The 20,494-nt window shown below is 33.6% G+C and overlaps 1 protein-coding gene across 1 annotated transcript in view; it reads right to left on the bottom strand.

Annotated features, from left to right (window-relative positions):
* The window catches only part of LOC109825202, a 42,590-nt gene extending 24,156 nt beyond the window's left edge, over positions 1 to 18,434 (bottom strand). Inside the window, 4 exon segments of the mRNA XM_020391984.1 lie at positions 7,536 to 7,673; positions 12,132 to 12,170; positions 18,169 to 18,217; positions 18,219 to 18,434. Coding sequence (XP_020247573.1) covers positions 7,536 to 7,673; positions 12,132 to 12,170; positions 18,169 to 18,217; positions 18,219 to 18,274 — 282 coding nt within the window. The 5' untranslated portion in view covers positions 18,275 to 18,434.

Here is a 20,494-nt window from a genome sequence, read left to right on the forward strand (position 1 = left end):
TTGGTAAAATCCTCAAATCAAATATCTTTTGCAGGTTTAATTCTAGGAATTCAATTCAATCTTTTAGTACTCAAATGGAACTGAGAATCGTTCATGAACATCTTAGGTGCTTTGGATCTATTCGAACTAATCTTTTCATAGTTACAATCATTATTGGTGTTTAGTTTACTTATTTTGGATTTATAATTTCATTATTCATAGTAATATTTTTACAGTTCTATAGTGTTAGTTTTTCATCTACATTGCATCGGTTCTTTAGATTCTTAATTTAAAAACTCTATAGATTTTGTCATTCATCAGCTTTAGTATTGGTGCCAAATGAAGACAAGGACAAATACATCAGAGGTATGTTTGAATATCTAGTGAAGAGCATTCTTGATAAGCAATTTGATCTCATTCAATCGATGAAATTTTCTCCAATGACTTGACATAGGCTTTAAGCTATAAATAAAACCTCTTACTGAACTACAACAGAACCAAAAGGCACACATGAAGACGCACTAGCGCAAGAAGGAATGTGCACAATGGCGTGATAGCAGTCAGGTTATGCCGCATGCTACATGCAATTCCAGGTCTGACTTATCCCTTTGTAGTGCATATAGTGTTTTGAATTGTATTAGTCCTCCTAAAGGAGGTTTCACACATAATAGCACTATGTTTTGCCCAAAGTTAACAAGTGCATATCCTATCAAAAGTTTAGAACTAGCATGGTTCTGATTATGCGAAAAAATAGCCTCTTGACACGTGTATGAGTATCAACTCCTTTAACGGAAAGTTGCTTCTCACGTTTAGCCTCTGGTAGAACAAAAACCTAGAACCCTAACCATCTTATGCGTTCTCTCCTCTATCCATTGTTAAAGAGAAGCTTAGGAAAATAGCTTGAAGATGATGTGTGAGTGTAGCAACGAAGAACAACATCAAGGATGTCTTATTGCTATTCTTCAAGAATTCTTTTCATCTATGTTTTATTTTACTCATCCATTTTTATTTTATTATGTCTTAATTTTAATCAAAATATTTCATCTAGTGTAGGTAGATGACTATAAAGATATTTAATTATGTGTTTGTGTACAAAATGACTCAATTGTCTTTACTTTGACAATTGTATTTTAGAAATGAATCAATCAAATGATGATGAACATCTAGATGCAAATAGTGGTCATGATTTTGAAGCTCAGGACCAACTAAATGTACATTGTGATCTCAAACTTTTGAAAGATAACAATAGTTTGGAATTGAATCAAAAATTTTGATTGATATTGTTGATGTATCAGCAACATAACATTTCTCAAAAAGTGAAATTTCATGATCACAACTAGAAGATAGTATGAAAGTTTACTCAGAAAATGAAGCTTATGAATTTTATAACTCATATGTAAAAGGAAGCGATTTTAGAGTTCGAATAAGGAGTCTAGAAAAAAGAAGTGATGGACCAATCTACAATTAACTAGTAGTATGCAATAAAGGAGTTTGTAAGGAGCATTCAACTTACGTAACAAAATAACCACATTCAACTGAAAGAATAACTTTTTTTGGTATAACTACAGTTAAGGTCGACCGTGAGGGGACATGTTTTGTACGAGTTTTCTTGAAAGCCCGTATAAGACTCACATGTTTAGGTCACAAATAAAAATTTTGTCGGCACAACATGACTTAATAGAAGGCATGAATAATTTGAGTCCAAGACCTACTCAAGTATATGATTATTTTGTAGAACTCCGAGGCATCCATAATATTGGGTTTCTTTCACTAGATCAAAACATTACATACGGCCTGTACATAAAAGAGATTTTGAAAAGGGAGAAGCACATGTTCTTTTAAAATACTAACCAGTTAGAAGATCCCTCATTTTTTAAGTTGTATAAGTGGTTGATAAGGAGCCACTCACAAACATTTTTTGGACCATACTCATTCAATTATTTTTACACATAAGTTGGTGATGTTTCTCTTAACACTACTTTCAATATGAACAAGTATGGTGTGTCATTTGCTCCAATTATTGGCATAAATCATCACAAACAAACTGTCGTATTTGGTGACGCTCTCTTTTTTGATGAAATAATACCTTCATTTGTTTGGTTATTTAAAAAAATTAAGATTGCAATGTCCGGTCGACAACCAAAACTATCTATACAGATCAATCAATATGAAAGACCAATGTGTTCATTTCAAGAGAAGAAAATATATTAAAATTTCAAACCAAAACATTCTAAACAGATTTTATTCATTGATGCGCCTATGTTACAACTTACAACAACCTGCAAAATTATATATACGAGGAATATCTACAAAGTCTTTGAAGAAGAATTTAAAGGTCAACTTACTTGCACTTAACAACTATAAAGTTTCATGCCCAAATTCATCTTGTCCTGGACTTGTTAAACTAAATCTATTGGGCATGCAATGAAATTTAGTTGTCAAAGAGATGGATCATATTTGCTAAGGATGGAGTCATAGAAGATAAGGCTAGAGAAGTGATTACTTCAGAGGGTAAAGAACACATATATGTATGTATGTATATATATATATATATATATGCAAAATTATATATACGAGGAATATCTACAAAGTCTTTGAAGAAGAATTTAAAGGTCAACTTACTTGCACTTAACAACTATAAAGTTTCATGCCCAAATTCATCTTGTCCTGGACTTGTTAAACTAAATCTATTGGGCATGCAATGAAATTTAGTTGTCAAAGAGATGGATCATATTTGCTAAGGATGGAGTCATAGAAGATAAGGCTAGAGAAAATGATACTTCAGAGGGTAAAGAACACATATTATTTGCTAAGGATGGAGTCATGGAAGATAAGGCTAGAGAAGTGATTACTTCAGAGGGTAAAGAACACATGTGTATGTATGTATGTATACATACATACATACATATATGTATGTATATATTTATGTATGTATGTACATACATACATATACATACATACATACATATATATAGAGAGAGAAAAATAGAGAAACTTGGTACCAAGTTGCTCCATTGAACTTGGTAGTGATGTGGACTGATCCGGTCCCTACATCTATATTGGAGTAGGTGAAAAGTAGTTGAGCCTCTATTTTCGAGTAGTGATGTAGAGGCTTGGCCTTTGGTTTCAATTGTTGCTTGGAGTTTGGTTTCAGTTGTGTGCTTGGCCTTTAGTTTCATGAAAGATTGTCAGGCTTGGTTTGATTTCAATCTTAGGTTGTTGGAGTCTTGGTTTCTCTCGAGTTGGTTACAGCCTTGGTTCAGTCTTGGATATTTTCAAACTTGGTTTGGTCAAAGTCAAGTTCGTTTCAGGCAATGTTGGTTTGGTTTCAATCGAGTTGGCCAAGTCGAGTCGTATGTTTGACTTCTGAATTTCAGGCAATGTTTGCTTGCTTTTTTGAATTTGCAGCCAATTAAGTGCGTTACATTATATTTTGTGTGCCTTAATTTTTGTTGTTAATATTTTGTCTTATATGGGTGGTAATCACACCATGGTGACCATAATCAAGTTTTCTTGATTTTTTAGTTTGAACTAAACACTAGAAAATGAGGGAATCTATTCACACATCAATTGTTTTTTTTTTTCAAGTTAAACCAAACTAAGAAAAGTGGTGGAAAGTATTTTCAGCCCATATTTTTTGGCGAAACAAATACAAGAAACACTTTTCATGAAAGTGAAGGAAACACAAAAAAGTGAAAGAAAATCGTTTTTGGAAAATGAAGGAAACGGGTGGATGATCCACTTACGTTGACATAAGAATTTCTCTCTTTATATATATATATATATATATATAGGTGAAAACTTGTGTCAACTTAAGTGGATAGGAAATAGTTATCCACCAAACTTTTTATCCATGGATCTTGCCTAGGGATCCTTGCATGATATGAAGAGATTTTTTATATTAATAAATGAGTGGCTAAAAAGTTTGGTGGACAACTATTCCATATCCACTTAAGCTGATAGAAGTCTTGCTCTCTCTCTCTCTATATATATATATATATGGGTGTATACACATACATACATATACACATATATGTCTATATATATGTGTGTATATGTATGCGTGTGTGTGTGTATATATATGTATGTATGTATGTATATATGTGTGTGTGTGTGTGCGCGCATATATATGTGTGTGTGTATATATGTATATATATATATATGTGTGTGTGTGTATTTATATACACACACATATATACATATATATATACATATATATACATACATATACACATACGTACATATATATATATACACACACATATATGTGTATATGTATGTATGTATGTATGTATGTGTGTGTGTGTGTACATACATACATACATATACACACACATATATATATACATATATATACATATGTGTGTATATGTATGCATGTATATATATATACACATGCATACATACATACATATACATATATATAAGACAATATGCATGCGGATACAAAACGGATATGAGAAAATTAGATAGTATTGAGAAAAACATAATTAATGTGATACGAAAGAGCTCGTCATTATGTTCATTATAACCGAAAAGCTAAGATTAGATATCTTGATCATCAAAATTAACCACAAATCCATAATCTAAAAAGTAAAACTATCGTAAGAGTATGACTAATATGTATTCGGATATTTCGTATACGGATCCGAACATTTCACTACAAAACCATATCCGTAACCATATCCTATCGGTTATAGATTTGACTAACCATATCTGTGTCCTAACGGATACGGTGACGAATATTTCCTCGGATACGGATACGGTTTAGCACCCCTACTTATAGCCCATTGTAGACTACAGTGCATACTTAAGAGAAGATTCCAAAGAAACACTGTTTCAAGATATGCAAGTACATGTTCCCACTTACTAAAGAGAAAATGAGATAGAGGTATATAATATATTATTTATTTCCTCTTATATGCTGCATCACCAAAAGTTTATATCTATATTATTTTGTGAAAATAGGTCAACTTAACTGCTCATCAACTCAGAACAAGTCTAAGAAGGTTCTAAGTATTAAGAAGAACCCATTGCATGTGGTTCATTTTAGAATCTATGGTTCGCTCTCAAGTTCGTTTATTGCCTACTTAGATTTACTTTACTTCATTTTTTATGCCAGAGCCTTATTGGTAGTTGAATATTTCAATTCATATCCTTAGTGACAAGTGTATATTTTTTCCAAATTTGTTGAAATTATCATATAGAATTAGTATATCCCAATCATATTGCATCATTTGTAATAATTATGTGAACAAATGTACGGACTGCAAATGACTCGTGTATTTATTATAGTAGGAATTATAGTGATTCCAGACATAAATGAAAAGATTTATAAAGAATTTAGAGCAATTCTTTAAATGTTTGGTGATTATGTCCCACTTATTTTTCATAGTGATCTTTTACTCGGGGTTGATTAATACTTGACCGTATTGTTTACACTAGACTAGACAAAGGTACTACAAGTGATTATTTAACTATTTTAGCATTTCAATTTTTTGAGTCAAAATCAAGCAATACTGCGAACGTTAACCTTTGATGATTATCAAGGTTTGCTGATAATTTTAGCTCTAGTTCCCATTTTGTATCTAGCTTTTCATGTACCAATAGAGTATATCTTTGTACAGATCAAGATATCGATGTAAAGGGGAGCAACTTCATACTCATATGAAGCTCAATATTTTCTTTGTTAATTCTATCAAGCTCAATGTTCCTCATCAAAGATTTGATGGAGTATAAGACTACTTGAAAATTCTTTTATTGCATAACTAACATTAACTTCCTGACATTGTAGTAGTAGATATTGATTGTATTATGCATTGGCAGCATTGCTTGAGTTTACTTTTCTTATTGATTGTTTAAAGATGATGGCACATGAAATCCAATTTATCTTTTTTTATGTTATATGTTCAATGATGAACATACGAGAAACTCTATAGAAGACCTCCAGAAACTATTCTATCACTTCCAAATTTTCTATTGCTCGTTAGATAAAGTTTCTATTTAGTTGTGAATAAACTAATCCTTGGAAGATTGGCAAGACGCAAGAAATTGGTTAAAGGAAAAAAAAGTAAATTCCTTAAGACCCCACTTAAGTTTGGCCCTTTTCGAGATAACATTACATATGTTTAAAAATGTCACTTAACCCCCTTTAAGTTTTTACCGTTTCTGAGATACTCCCTTAAACTCTAAAAATGTCGCTTAATGACGCTTAAGTTGTATCAGATAACCCCCTACTAAAAAGAACCTTTTTATGTCCTTTTTAATATTTTTAAAGGTAATTTTCTAAAGAGCTTCTTAAATTAGGGCTAGGGATTTAGATAGTTCAATTCTTAGTTAATTTAAATTAATAATTAGAATTTTAATTTGAAAACTTAAAAGGAGTTAAAATATATTTTTAAATTTGCCAAACTGAAAGGGCCTTTGTGATATTTTTGAACTTAAGAAGGCCATAACAAAAAAATTCTGGATCATACCAAACTTAAAGGGGGTTAAATGACATTTTTAAATTTGCCAAACTGAAAGGGACTTTGTGATATTTTTGAACTTAAGAAGGCCATCACAAAAAAAAAACCAACATTTAGAGGATTCTTGTGAGATACCAATGTTTGGTAGGATTCTTTAGTTTAATGTGATACAAGAATTAGTTTAGTGGGATACACCATTTCTCATCAGGATACTGACAGTGCTTAGTATTTTAGGAAAAAAAATTGTTAGTTCTAACAGAGGCTAAACATGAGAAGCAGCTCTCTATTAAGGGGTTGGTACTCATACGGTTATACACATGTCAAGAGGCTATTCTTCCGCATAATTGTAACCGTGAGACTGGTTCTGATAGGATGTTCACTCCAAGATTACCGGGTGATGCGTGCAGCGCTAAGGGTAGGGGCTTTATCACAAAGGAAACCACCAATCAAACTTGGTTTGTGCTAGGTGTGATCGGCATCAAGCAGAGATGGCAATGGTGACAGTAAAACCACTACATGCACATCCAAGGTGGTGCCGATAATAAGGTATTCAAGCATGCTAGGAGTCGCCTCGGGAAGCTGGTTGTGTTAACCACTGGTCACTTTGCAAGAGCAGTGAGACCACCACTTGTGCTGAATTACAGTCTCGAAGAGCTCTTTTCTTGACTTACTAAAGACACTAGTATACAAAATATAAGCCATTGCATCTTATTAACTTGCTCCTACTTGAAGTCAGACTCACTTGCTCCTACTTAACATCTTGGGAAAGATTCTGCTTCATGTGGTGATTAGCATGAAGAAGCTTGTACCGTGTCTTCCATTGTGAAAAGAAGAAAGATTTCTTGATCCTAATACATTTATGCAATTTAGTAAACGTTTCTGCTTCCCGAGATGCGATTATGTCCTCAGTTGTATTAGTAATTATAAAAGAGCAAAAGGTATCATATTTAACCCTCTGGGGAAGACAACACAAAAAGCATGCTCCTATAAGAAGATAAAGACATTATCACATCAATGTACCAGTAATCATGCTAGTTCACTACTTATATGCCACCAACCATTAACATTAAAAGTTCAAAGAATAGGTACCTCACAAAGTGCTACAAGCATCAGGTATGAAGAGAGCTCGTGGGCTTTGTCATTTATCCTTGTAACCAAATATGATTGTCGTTTGTCATCAAGACCCTTCATGTCTACTATATATACATAAGGAGGTTTATCTGGATACTGTCAAAAAATTTCAACTTGTTAGAAGCAACAACATTTTAAGTTACTTTTATAAAGATTAGAACAACTTCTAAAGAGGACCAAAAAGGTTAAGAATATTTTGGCAGCATTGTTTTTCAGAGAACAACAATAAGTCCAAGATCTGTGCTAGTTGAAAAAGAACATAAAACTTCAAGTTGAAAACGGAATAATAAAATGTACAATTGACGCACACAAAATGAGCCTAGATAGCAGAATAACTTGAAAAATAGTAGACAAAAGGAGAAAAAGAAGATTCAATAGTTTGATATCAATTTCTTTATAACATAGTCACATGTGCACTGTTCACATAATAATCAAACATTCAAATATTTTTTAGAAATAAGAAACACTGAAAAAGATGATGGCAAGTAATGCAAAGGTAGATAGCATAGTTTCTCTAGCTCTTTGGCACACTTCATGCCTAGGGGACGAATGTGATCTATAGTAGATACTATTGTCCTCCCTGCTCTACTAGACACTTCTCTGCACTAGACTTAGTAGACTAATTTAAAGTTTGCATTAGTTTTGTGAGCATAACCTGCGAGATTAAAAGGTAGGATTACCAGTTCTCAACTCACAGTTAAGGTTTGTATTAGGGTCCTCTGATGAGGACAAGCTTCCATATTAGTTGTTATTTGACTTTTGTTTTTATTTATTTCGGTTTTTAGTAGTTTAAATTTGAATTTCGAATTTGGTTAAATTTAGTAGTTAGCAGTTTTGGTAATTGAGTGATTTGAGGGAATTTTTATTTGGTGAGATTTTATTTTGAGAGATTTGATTTTGTGAGAGATTTGTAAATCTCTAATATTTTCTCTTTATAAACCCTGCTGTAATCATGAAAAAAAATCATTGATGAATAAAAATGAAAATTGTTGGCTGATTATTTTGGTGTGAAACCAATGGGTGTGAAACCCTAGCCGAGTTTTCTTTTCTCTGTTCATTGTTCTCAGCCGCACGTAAAAAAAAAAAGAACTCAATCACCAAAATCTCCTATTCATCTCCTTCAACCTCCGTTCCACCAACTCCTTGTCTCCTCCACCCAGATTCACACCGCCAACTCCCTGTCCTCACTGCCCAGAACAGCAACCAAACCCCCCGATCATCTCCACCTCCTCAAGCCTCGAAACCCCTGTTGACCTCCAAAGCCGACAACCCGAGCAGCGCCGCCTCCACACCCGAGATCCCCTCTCCGCTCTCCATCAGTTGCAAGTCCTATGACGAGTCACCAGCCCGGCCCGCGTCGTCCTTCGTCGGAGTTCAGTCCCGCCATCGTCGCGTCCTTCGTCGTTCTCTCTTTCCCACAGGTTGAGGCCAACGCAGAGGAGGCGCTGATTAGATCCGTTCCCATTTAATCAGACCCCTGATCTAATTGGATTCGACTTTTAATCAGATCGCACTGTTCATTTGGGATCTGATTTCAGTTCAGACCCGACCCGTATAGTAACAGACCCGTTAATGCTTCGTATGTAATTCAAAGTCTGTTTCAGATCTGTTTGGATTCCAACTCGAGTCCGATACGAAGGTTTCGCTTTCTTATTATTTTCTGTTAATCTCATTTTTATCAGTTAATTGCATGCGTATTAAATCTCTAAACTCTTATCATATATTCATTGCTTAAATTATATTGTGAGTTGAGAGAACTGAATTTGTGACTGTTGAAAAATTAATATTGATCTTAGAACTTGCGAAAATGATAATTGATATTGCGAATAAATTATTCAAGATTGGAATTGTTTATGGTTATCATTGAAAATCTTGTTAAAACCCATCGGTCACCTTAACTGTTTGTTTTATTAAATTTCCTACCGAATATCATGAATTTTAGCGAAACGTTGTATTATTCGAATTGAATCGCTGATTCCGATAGACCCCCTCCCCCGTTTTACATCATCCTCTCTTGTACATACTTCTATGAAAATTCTGAACACATGAAGGGTCGACATCATATAATAACAAATCATAAACATGTGATCGACTTCTTATAGAGGTGTTCCAACTATTGAAGTTCTTCACAAAACCCTCTTTTCAATGCTTAATTAGCTTTTTTTTTTTAATAAGAAACTCTTACATACTACTTTCAACACCTAATCCAAATAACTGGAACAGGTAATAGCTTGGAGTCATGATGTGATTGTTGATGAGTTTTAGTTGATGGGAATGAGCAAAAAACTTCATGACGCTAAATATAAAAAACACTTTTAACTAAAGAGAGAAAGAAAGAAACAACTTGAAGATATCGCGAAATTTTAAAGAAAGAACAATTGAGCAAAAAAAGTCATTTGCAAAGATCAATTCTAGTTTTTAGGCAAGGAGCTCTATCATGCAAGCTATTTACCTACTACATTAATAGATTGGATGAGATTGAGGGGGGAACAAAGAATCAGGGAACATCATAGTCAGATTTTACCTCTTTGCATTAGTTATTCATGGCCTTACTACAAAATCCAAGTACAATCTATTGGTGTATATCAATGCTCATTAATCTTTTATCTGATGAAACTAAATAAGGGACAATAATTAAAGTAGACTACGAAGGAAATGTCTAGAATCTAAACATTTAGAAATAACACAAATCTAGACACATGCAAATTGGAAAACTTATATGAATTGGGGGTGTAATTCCAATACCAGACCATTTTCACGTTTTCAAGATCAATCATTCATCGTATGGTGACCCGGTCAAATTAAGGATGGTTTCAAAGAATTTAACAAGAAGATGGGAGTGGAAAGATCAAATACGACTCACATGTAACAACATGCCCAAAATGAGCTTAACCAGATAGAGAACATTGAAATGGATAGGCAACAAGACACTAAAATATCAGATAAAATATTCATGCATTCCACAAGGTTGAGGTAGCTTTTAATTGAGAGCAAGCTGAGGAAGAATCACCAAGTTTTATAAATGTGGTCTAAACCAATACCCTGACATATACACCAGCTAGAAGTGATAGGATATTTAGTGAAAGAGGGATCAGAACAAATATGGAGGAAATGGAAATAGTCATTAATCTAGCAAAGGAGTTCACCCCTAAACAAAGCTAAAGAGTATGCACACGAACTCATAAAGCCAATGTAAAAATCATTGATGAAGGCTCCTCTTTTATCCTGCTGTTGTAAAATAGGCACTACATCAATTGGATACTTCAGCTATAAAGCAATAATGAGAAAGTCAGCCAGTTTGATTAGGTTCATGCACAGAATATCAAAGTAACATAGTTAAGATAAATAAAAATAGTAGAACTATATGTCCTACAGATGAATCTAGGCATCACTCTTCTAGGCATCACTCCACATGTTATAACTTATGATATCCGGCCTATGTTATGCAGGTACCTCTATCATGAAGCCGTATTCATACCCGAGATATACCTGACACCAACACTCCTTGGACACGTTGTGGGTACTTCTATCTTGTGTCATACCCGTATTGTACCAAATAATGATACTCATAGGGCACTCCTTGAACATACACATACATCCATTCAAACGTATGCTCAATCATATAATGCATGTTTTAATTTAGAACACTCGTCATACACTTCATGGATGTTTATCCTACACTTCACAACTACTTCTCGTTGAACATGGGTTGGGTTCATTTCAGGTCATACCTAGTTTAGAACTATTATTTTAAAGGTCATAAGGGTAGCTAACTAAAAAACAATGGTTTTATTCCAATTCATAATCTAAATGAAAGAAACATAAAAATGTTATTGGACTTTTAATTCTCATAACATAAGAACAAAAAAATAATATCGATCTTACATAAATTGTTCAATATGCGTATATAGTCGGCTCCTCATAACCCGTTCGTTATGAATTTGCCGTGTCTTATACCTGTATCCGCACTCGTACCAATACTTGTGTCCATACAACATAGGATCTAACATTTAACATATCAAGTTTGCTATTTATGTTTCCATAATGAGAATAATCTTAGAGACATTGCAATGGGGCTTAATGATGAAATTCCTTATGTCATGTATGGTTTAAAAGAAAGTAAGACAGTTTGGAGGCTATTTCCTAATAATACGGGTTCATTAGGATTAAAAAAACCATTTCCTCCTTCATCCATACTCTTCTTTATTCATGGTAGTATCACTTCCTCAACAAAATAGTCATAGCAAGAAGCCAGATAAAAACCATAGTCAGATCGAGAGCATGGTCCAAAAATGTTAAAGTTTCAAACAACAGAAGGCAAACACTATAGATGGCATAAGGAACGAAAATTAACGCGCGCGCACACACACATATATATGGACAATATTTTCTCGGTCTGATTGCTTCATCATTTCATTATATAAAATGTCAAAATTTTATGGACATTCTAAAACTCATTAGATTAAATATTTATAAATTTAAAAAATTCGCAAGATATTATGCTTAAGTGTATAAAGATAAAAGATAAAATTATTTCAGCATGTTTAATCATACCTGCCCATCTAATTTAAGCCCCAATATTACTTCTACAAACTGCATGCAAACAAAAATATATCTCAAAATCCACAAGGAGACTAGTACATCAAGAAGTAGAAAATGATATTTGAAATTTTGAGAAGAATTTAAAGAATTGCTTCTATTAACAATATAATCAAATTAACTGTATTAGTAACTCCTTCTTCATCATTCATTAATAAACTCAAATTATTGACAAAGGAAGCTACTATTATGATAAGATAAAATTGTTAATATATTGAAATTCAAAAGAGAAATTAAAATAGTAAAAATATTATAAGCTTAGCACCAAGAAAAATAATCCAATTAAATTAAAATCTGAATCAAGTAAAGAAAATTGACATTGTTGAAAAAAAAAAGTCAAGAGAGGGTAGGTTTTTATTAAACTCACTCCCAACCAGAGATGTTTAAGAGAAATTTGAATTTGAATTTGTTATGAACTCTAATGATAGATACATTGCTCTTTGAGGTTTAATCTATATCAGTGTAAAGAACTTGTGTTTCTTAAAATTTTGTTCATAGAAATGAAAGAGAAACATTTAATTAGTTCCTTAAGTCATGTAACAGATGTTTGATGCATTAACGACATCATAGCTAGGTCGCAGGCCGTGTCCACTGCGGCCAATGATTGCAATCATCCCCTCCTCCGCCTTCAACTACCACACTCCCACCTTTGAGTCCCTCTCCACCCGCCAACAATGATGCTTGCAACGTGGCTGACAGAATATCCAAGGGAACTTTAATCTCTTCACATGGCGTGCCAACTTGATCAGCTTCACCTCTGCGGATGCTTGCAACATGGCCGACAGAATATCCAAGGGAACTTTAATCTCTTCACATGGCGTGCCAACTTGATCACTGCCACCACCCTTCCTCCTCGGCCTATGATTGCCACAACTCTCATATATGTTAGGCCCTCTCCACCTACCTAATGATGTCATCAAGTGTTCAACAGAATGTCCCAGAAATTTATCACTTGAGTTGACGCGCGACCTGATAAATTCCGCCACCAGGCCACCTTGCCTCACCCACCTTAGGTGTTAACATCGCCAACTGCCATCTGTTGTCATTTACCAGCACACCACTGGCAAAGATGGGGAGCAGGTGGCCACGTTCCCCTTGTATTTTTGCAAAAACGATAGGAGATAGTAGTCTCAAGTATATAAATCGTGAGCTACTTGGAAACTGAGCAAGCAATTAGGCCCAAACACAAAAGATCAAAGGCTCAAACTCAAACCTAACCCATTTATAACACAACCCGTTCACAACATATTCCCTTCTCCAAACCTAATCAATTATACCCAGCTCTAAATCAATCTCTTTGAGCTCTTTGACATACTCCGCTTCAAAACCACGACAAGCCCCTCCGACTTTGATTCTTGAGTATACGACTCTGAGATGATGATCGCCTTCTTAGACCCTCTTCATCTTAGGGGATTATTTCTCTAATTCTTTGCCCTACAGATGCTTATGAACCTACCTATGGTCAGTGATTTAAGGGAAATTTTTTGTCATTATTTAAGATCTCTATTAGTTTTGTTTTATTAAGTTCAAATTTGGTATTTGTCTACTTCTAAAAGAAATTTGAGTGTGGAATTAGTGTTTCCTGTAAGATTCTAGAAGTTATTTATTTTTTTGATTATATATAATGATGCATGAAATAAAAACTTTAACACTTTTGAAATAATTTTAATCAAATATATGAAGATTGCGAATCTTATCATTATCAATAATTTCTTTGTAGGTAGATTCAGTCTAATGAAGTAATCCTATATGTAGTTTGCGGTTATGGGCAAACCAAATACAATTGATGCATTTGAAGAGAAGATCTCTTCAACAACCCATACATAATGAACATGTAACTCTAATTCAAGAAACTTCATTACTTCGCCCTAAAAAACTCCAAAAGTTTGAACTTGAAACAATTGACTTCTCTTCTTCGGAGCGTGATCCAGGATTGCACTCACCGATATGAAAATATAATGTAAACCAACAAGATAAGATTTGACAATATTATTTGAGAGCCGATCCATATCAATGCAAACTTCAAAGTTATCATGTATCAGGTCTAGAGAAGCATCGTCGTCACTTTTCCCATTTTTTGTTTGAATTGTTTCCATAGTGGCTTGAATATTCTCCACCTAGTGATACAGCTTTCCGCTTATCTCGTTATCTTTTTATCAAGCCAATGGGTCGAGTTGGAAAAAAATACATATGTTTAAGGAGGCTTTAGAGCTTGGAAGAAAGTCAATAATAGGAAAAGTTGGGATTTTCTATGACATATCGGAAAAAACCCAAAGTCATTCCATAAAAATGTTGTAAAAGCAAGCAATGATTTAAAAAATGCCTCTCAACACATTGAAAAGTTGGCTGAAAAGCATACTTATGAACAAGTTGTGATAAATTGGCTACGACTTCGAGTATCAATGGACATAATTCAATGGTTTACATTTCAGGCTTGAGCTTTTCATGGTCATGATGGAAACATGAATTCTCTCATGGCAACTTTATAGAACTTACAAAGTTGTTGGCCTCTTACGATGAAAAATTTTCAAATGTTATCTTAGACAAAGCTCCTGGAAGTCCATCTTATACATCATCACATATTCAAAAGAAAAGTTTTCATGTCTTTTCTTGCAAAGTCAAGAGAGAAATTCGAGAAGCAATAGGTGATGCAAAATTTTGCATCATTGTTGATGAATTACATGATGAATCTAAAAGAGAACGAATGACCATTGTTTTGAGATCTGTGGATAAAGATGGATTCATACACGAACGTTTCTTTGGTCTTGTCCATGTACAAGACACCGCGGCTTTGAACAATGACATTTTTATGTTCTTTCTCATCATGGGTTCGATGTTCAAAATATTAGAGGGCAAGGATATGACAGGGCTAGTAATATGACAGGTGAATGGAATACCTTGCAAGCTCTAATTCGCAAGCAATAACCACAAGCTTATTATATTCATTGCTAAGCTCATCGCCTCCAACTTGCGTTGGTTACGGCATCTTGAAAAGTATCTTCCGTTCATTAATTCTTCGACACCTTCGTTTTTATCATCAATGTTGTTAGTACATCTAGCAAATATAATGATGAATTAGAGGATGTTCACTCTGAAAATTTGCATCCATGATTGCAAATAATAAAGTTGAGACCGAAAGAGGACTTAATGGCACTTTAAAATGTGTCAGACATACTCGATGGAGTTCTCATCTAGATTCAAGGCTAAAGATGTTTAATGCAACTTTTATGGCTCTAGATGGCCTTACCAAGGAAGGAAATTTCTCTCAATGTGGAGATGTGGATTATGCTTTGGATCATCTATTATCACTTGAATTTGCTTTCATCTAACATCTTATGAAGGATATTATGGAAATCACTTATCGTCTTTGTCAAGCTTTACAATGTCAATCTCAAGACGTTTTGAATGCTACGCATCTTGTTTCAAGCATGAAACGACTGATTTAGAATCTCTGATATTCGGGTTGGTTGGAATGCTTTCTTTAAGAAAGTTAAATCATTTTGCGACCAACATTATATTGAGCTCCCGGATATGGGTTCTCGATATGTTGCGAGGTGTGGCCCATCTCTAAGGCAAGAAGATCCCGCTGGTGTTGAGCACACTTGGTTTTCTTATAACAATTGATTATTAATTGTAAGAACTAGATAACAGACTCAATGAGCATAAAGTGGAGTTACTTGTTCTTAGCACCGCTTTAGAGAGAGATTTATGTCACTCAAATTTGGTGACATTTCTAAGATAGCAGAAAAGTATACTACAGATTTCTTAGAGCAAGAACTAGTCAGTGCGCTTGAAAGTGGAACTTCAACATTATGAGCATGATGTTTGCAATCATTCCAAATTATAAATGTCGTCTAACATTCACGGATTATGTCAAGGCTTGCCGAGAACAAGCAAGTCAACAATTTATCCACTTATTGATAGATTGATTGGCTTGCGTTTACTCTTTCTGTATCAATGGCAACTATAGAATGAGCATTCTCGATCATGAAGATAGTCAAGACAAAGCTTCGAAGTAAGATGGAAAATGAATTCTTAATTATTCCTTGATTTCGTACATGGACAAAGAAAGTGCAAAGAAATTTTGCACAGATGCAATCATAGAGGAGTTTAGTTCAATTAAAAGAATGTCGACGACAACTTAGCTAGTTTAAGTTTGTTTATCAAAAATACTATGACTCTTGTAATATGATAATTGTGATATAATATCTTTTTTCTTAATTTTTTTTCTAAAAATGTATTATGCACCTTTTGAGCATAAGTATGTTGTAGCTTTTGGTTAAATGTGAAACTAAATATGATATCTATATTGTTATGTAAATGTTTGTAAATACACACAAGATACTTTCTTTTTTGGTATTACACATTTTTCCATGCTTCTTTGTAGTTAAGAAGAAACTTTAGAACATTGGAGCATGTTGATTCAATGATTGGTGGATATATTGAAATGCCTCAAGTATTCCTGAAAATGATTTTTGATAAAACTTCTATTCCAGATTTTTCTTTCATCTACTTAAAAATATGAGAGTTTCTTATACATCGTCATTTTTTGCTTTTTGATTAATTGTCTAGTATGATCGTTACGTTGGCCCACGGAAGAAAAAAAATCTTAGCTTCATCATTGCACCGCGCCATTTGCTACCTCTGCTGGATCCTGGTTCGACCTTGGCCAAGGTAGATCGATTTCATCGGGGGAGTAATTGATGCAAGACCGAACAGCTCCAAATCTAACCAGTTTCCCCACTTAACCCTGTATAAAACTCTCTACGAGAGAACCAAGGTTCTGGTAATGATAAAATGTAGCTCTTAAGCCTCTTATCCTTTGCTAACATTTTCCTCCTTGGATTCTCTTACCTTATAGTAAGATGAATCTACTCATTTGTGTTTTCTACTTAGTTTTTCCCATGTTAAGCTAGATTCACATCAAGGTTATCGATATCGGATAGCGTAACGGTGAGGCATCGCTAAGGCTATTTGGGGCTATTGCGGTAAAATAACGATAAAAACGCAAAGTCAAATAACGACCTAATTTAGATATGTATAAATATTAAAAAAAATTATAAAAAAAGTTTAGAAAATCTAAAAGTGCATTTGATGATTTAAAGAGATTCTAAACATGAAATAGACATGTAATCATCACATCATACCGAAGATAACTGGAGAAGTCAAAGAGTTGTCATCTTCGAGAAGATGAGCTAAGCGGTGAGAGGACTGCACTAGGAGGAGCTTACGGCGAGAGGAGGTGAGAGGAAGTGCTGATGGAGGTGCCAGAGGCTATGGAAGGCGGCGGGAGTATGCCGGAAAGCGAGGGAGGCGGTGGGATGTAGTTGTTGCGGGTCGAGTTTAACTTTAAAAAAATAAATCTCAAACCGCTTTTAAATAGCGATAAAAAAACGGATTTTGCCCGCAATCGCCCACTACTCACTGCTATGGTGCACTATTGGCCGATTTTGCAAGAAAAAAACGTATATTACGTAATATGTCACCGTTATTAGGCGACGGCATAGTGTAGTAGGAAGGGACCGCTAACGCTATTAGCGCCGTTATTGCGGAGCTATTTACCGCTATTTATAATAGTGGTTCACATAGATGGATGTTAATTTCCTCTTATGTATTTGATAGACTAAAGTTTAGTTTTCTAGCTTGTTTCGGTAGTTTTTCTGTTGTTTTTGTAGGATTTTGTCGAAATGAAGTAGATGTGCTGTTCTCTGAGGTTTAATCTGTATCTCTGAAAGAACTTGTCTTTCTTGTACTTCTGTAAAGACTGACTATTTTCCTTGATACATTCATCAATGTTCAGTTCACTCTACTACAAAAACTTCACAAAAATTGAACTTTCGGAAGAAAAAAAAAAGACTAAACTTTTAGCTTAACTGCGAGATTTATGCAAAACCTAGCAATCAATAAGAACATAATAACAATCAAATCACTTGCAGCACAGAAATCTTGAATTAGAGACAAACCCTAGAACCAGAGAGAGAGAGAGGATTACTTGTTGGGTTGAATCGTCGGCGGTGCGAGGCCTGATGTGGACGGCGAGATCCGTAGACGGCCAGAACAGCCTCGACTTCTGATCGTATCTCCTGTTCCTCTGCCATCTCTCTTTCTTGCGAACCCTAAACTCTCGATGATCGGTATGAAATATTGGGAGCTGAGGAAAAGTGAGGCTTTTCTCGCAGCTGGACTATTTGTAAATTTCTACCGGTGTTGTCTGAAAAAAGTGACGATCAAAATTGATCTTGCCGCGGCATTTGCGTTCTAATATAGATAAGTTAGTATTTTTTGCGAATAATCTTTTAAAGAAATATTAAATGAGGATATTTTTATTATGGATGGACCTAATTGTAATAACATTAGGATTTGAGAGACTTAAAATATCGAGTTGCATAGATTTAAACTTTAAAGCTGCAACTGTTGAGTTGGGGATGACTCAAATCAGTTGATAAGCAAGATTGAGTTTGGACTCTAATTAGGATTAGTTATACTATTCTAATTAGGATTGAATTGAATGAATTAATTGAATTGGGAAATTCAATTAGGATTCAAGTTAGAATTCTAATAGGATTGAGCAAAATCAATCTCTATATATATTGTATCAATCCATGGGTTTGCAAACAAGAAAAAAAAAAGAGATCTATATTCCATCATTATTAGGGGTGTGTAGTTTCAACCTCTTGTAATCTCTTCTCAAAAGAAATAATATCTTCCCCCTTCTCCCAGTGGACGTACACGGATCATCTTGATCGCGTGGAACCACGTTAAATCTTATTGTTTGCTGTTTGTCTTGATTGCTTGGTAGATTTTGGGTTTCTTGATTGTTTAAGTTTTATATTCTGCGGCTTGCATACTCCAACAACAACCTATAGACTGAATTTGTAGGCTTTAAGTTTTAGAATTTGTAGTAAACACAATAAAATATTAAAAACTTACAAAAAATCACCATAAATATTATAAATTTACAAAAAAATTCAAACATAAAAGAATAAACTGAAATTTAAGACACACAATTGGCCTTGAAAAGTTTTAAATTTACAAAAAACACCCTAAAACTTTTAAAATTTTGTAAAAACACCCTAGAATTTTAATGCTTACAAAAAAAGCTTGAAATTTTCAAACCTAAAAGGAACAGAGGAAATCTATGAATGGCAAACACCACCATAAAACTTTATAATTTGCAAAAAAAAATTTAAACTTTTAAAATTACAATAAACACCCTCAAAATTTTAAAATTCACAATAAAGTGTACATATTTCAAATTCATATATAGTACATTGAAAATCTTAGAATAAGAAATAGCGCTCTAAAAATTTTGGGATTTGCACAAAAAACCCTAAAACTTTTAAAACTTACAAACAACCCTCAAAATTTTAAAATTTGCAAAAAGGACCTAAAATATTAAACCAAGAACAGTGCACTGAAAAAACATAAGAATTACAAATAGACCTCAACAAATATTTTATTTGCAAAAAAAACTCTAAAACTTTCAAAAGGTGCAAAAAACACCATAAAATGAAAATTTTTCAAGAAACTCCTTAAAACATTTTTACCTACAATAGTAAATTGAAAATCTAGGTTACAAAGAGCACCTTGAAAATTTTGGAATTTTCAAAACATACCCTAAAACTTAAAAATACCCTTAAATTTTGACATTTACAACCTGAAAAGATAAAAAAATTATAGAGAGGTGTTTTCTTATAATTTTAATTTTTGAGCTAGTTTGTAGCAATTTATAAAACTTTTAGGTTGTTTTCTATAAATTTAAAATTTTATAGGAGCTGCTTGTAATTCTTACATTTTCAGCATAACGGTTGTAGGTTTGAAATTCTCATGGTTTTCTTTATAAATTTCAAATTAGAAGGTTTTTTTGCTACTTTTGAATGTTTTAGGATGTTTTTTATAAAATTCTAAAATTTTTAAGGGGATATTTGTAATCCTAGTTATCAATTTACTATATGTCTGTTTAAAGAATTTTTTGTAAGTTTTAAATTTTTAGGGTATTTTTTGAAGCTTTTAAAAGTTTTAGGGTGTTTTTTAAAAATTCAAAAATAATTATGGAGCTGTTTGTAATTCTTAGATTTTTTTTGTACCGTTTTGAAAACTTTAGGCTTTTTTATAAATTTTAAATTTTCAAGCCATTTTAAAGAAGTCTTCATTAATTTAATTGAATATCCTATGTTGATGCTTTATTCATTAAGCTTGAGAGCAAACTTAGGAGAATGAAGTAATTTCGAGGGATTTAAAATTATGATGACTTAATGGGCAAATTTTAAAAATGTCTATAATTCACGGTGTATATATCTAAAATCTTTTTTCTTAAA

Source organism: Asparagus officinalis, chromosome 10 (assembly GCF_001876935.1).
Source record: "Asparagus officinalis chromosome 10, Aspof.V1, whole genome shotgun sequence".
In the NCBI taxonomy this organism is placed as follows: domain Eukaryota; kingdom Viridiplantae; phylum Streptophyta; class Magnoliopsida; order Asparagales; family Asparagaceae; genus Asparagus; species Asparagus officinalis.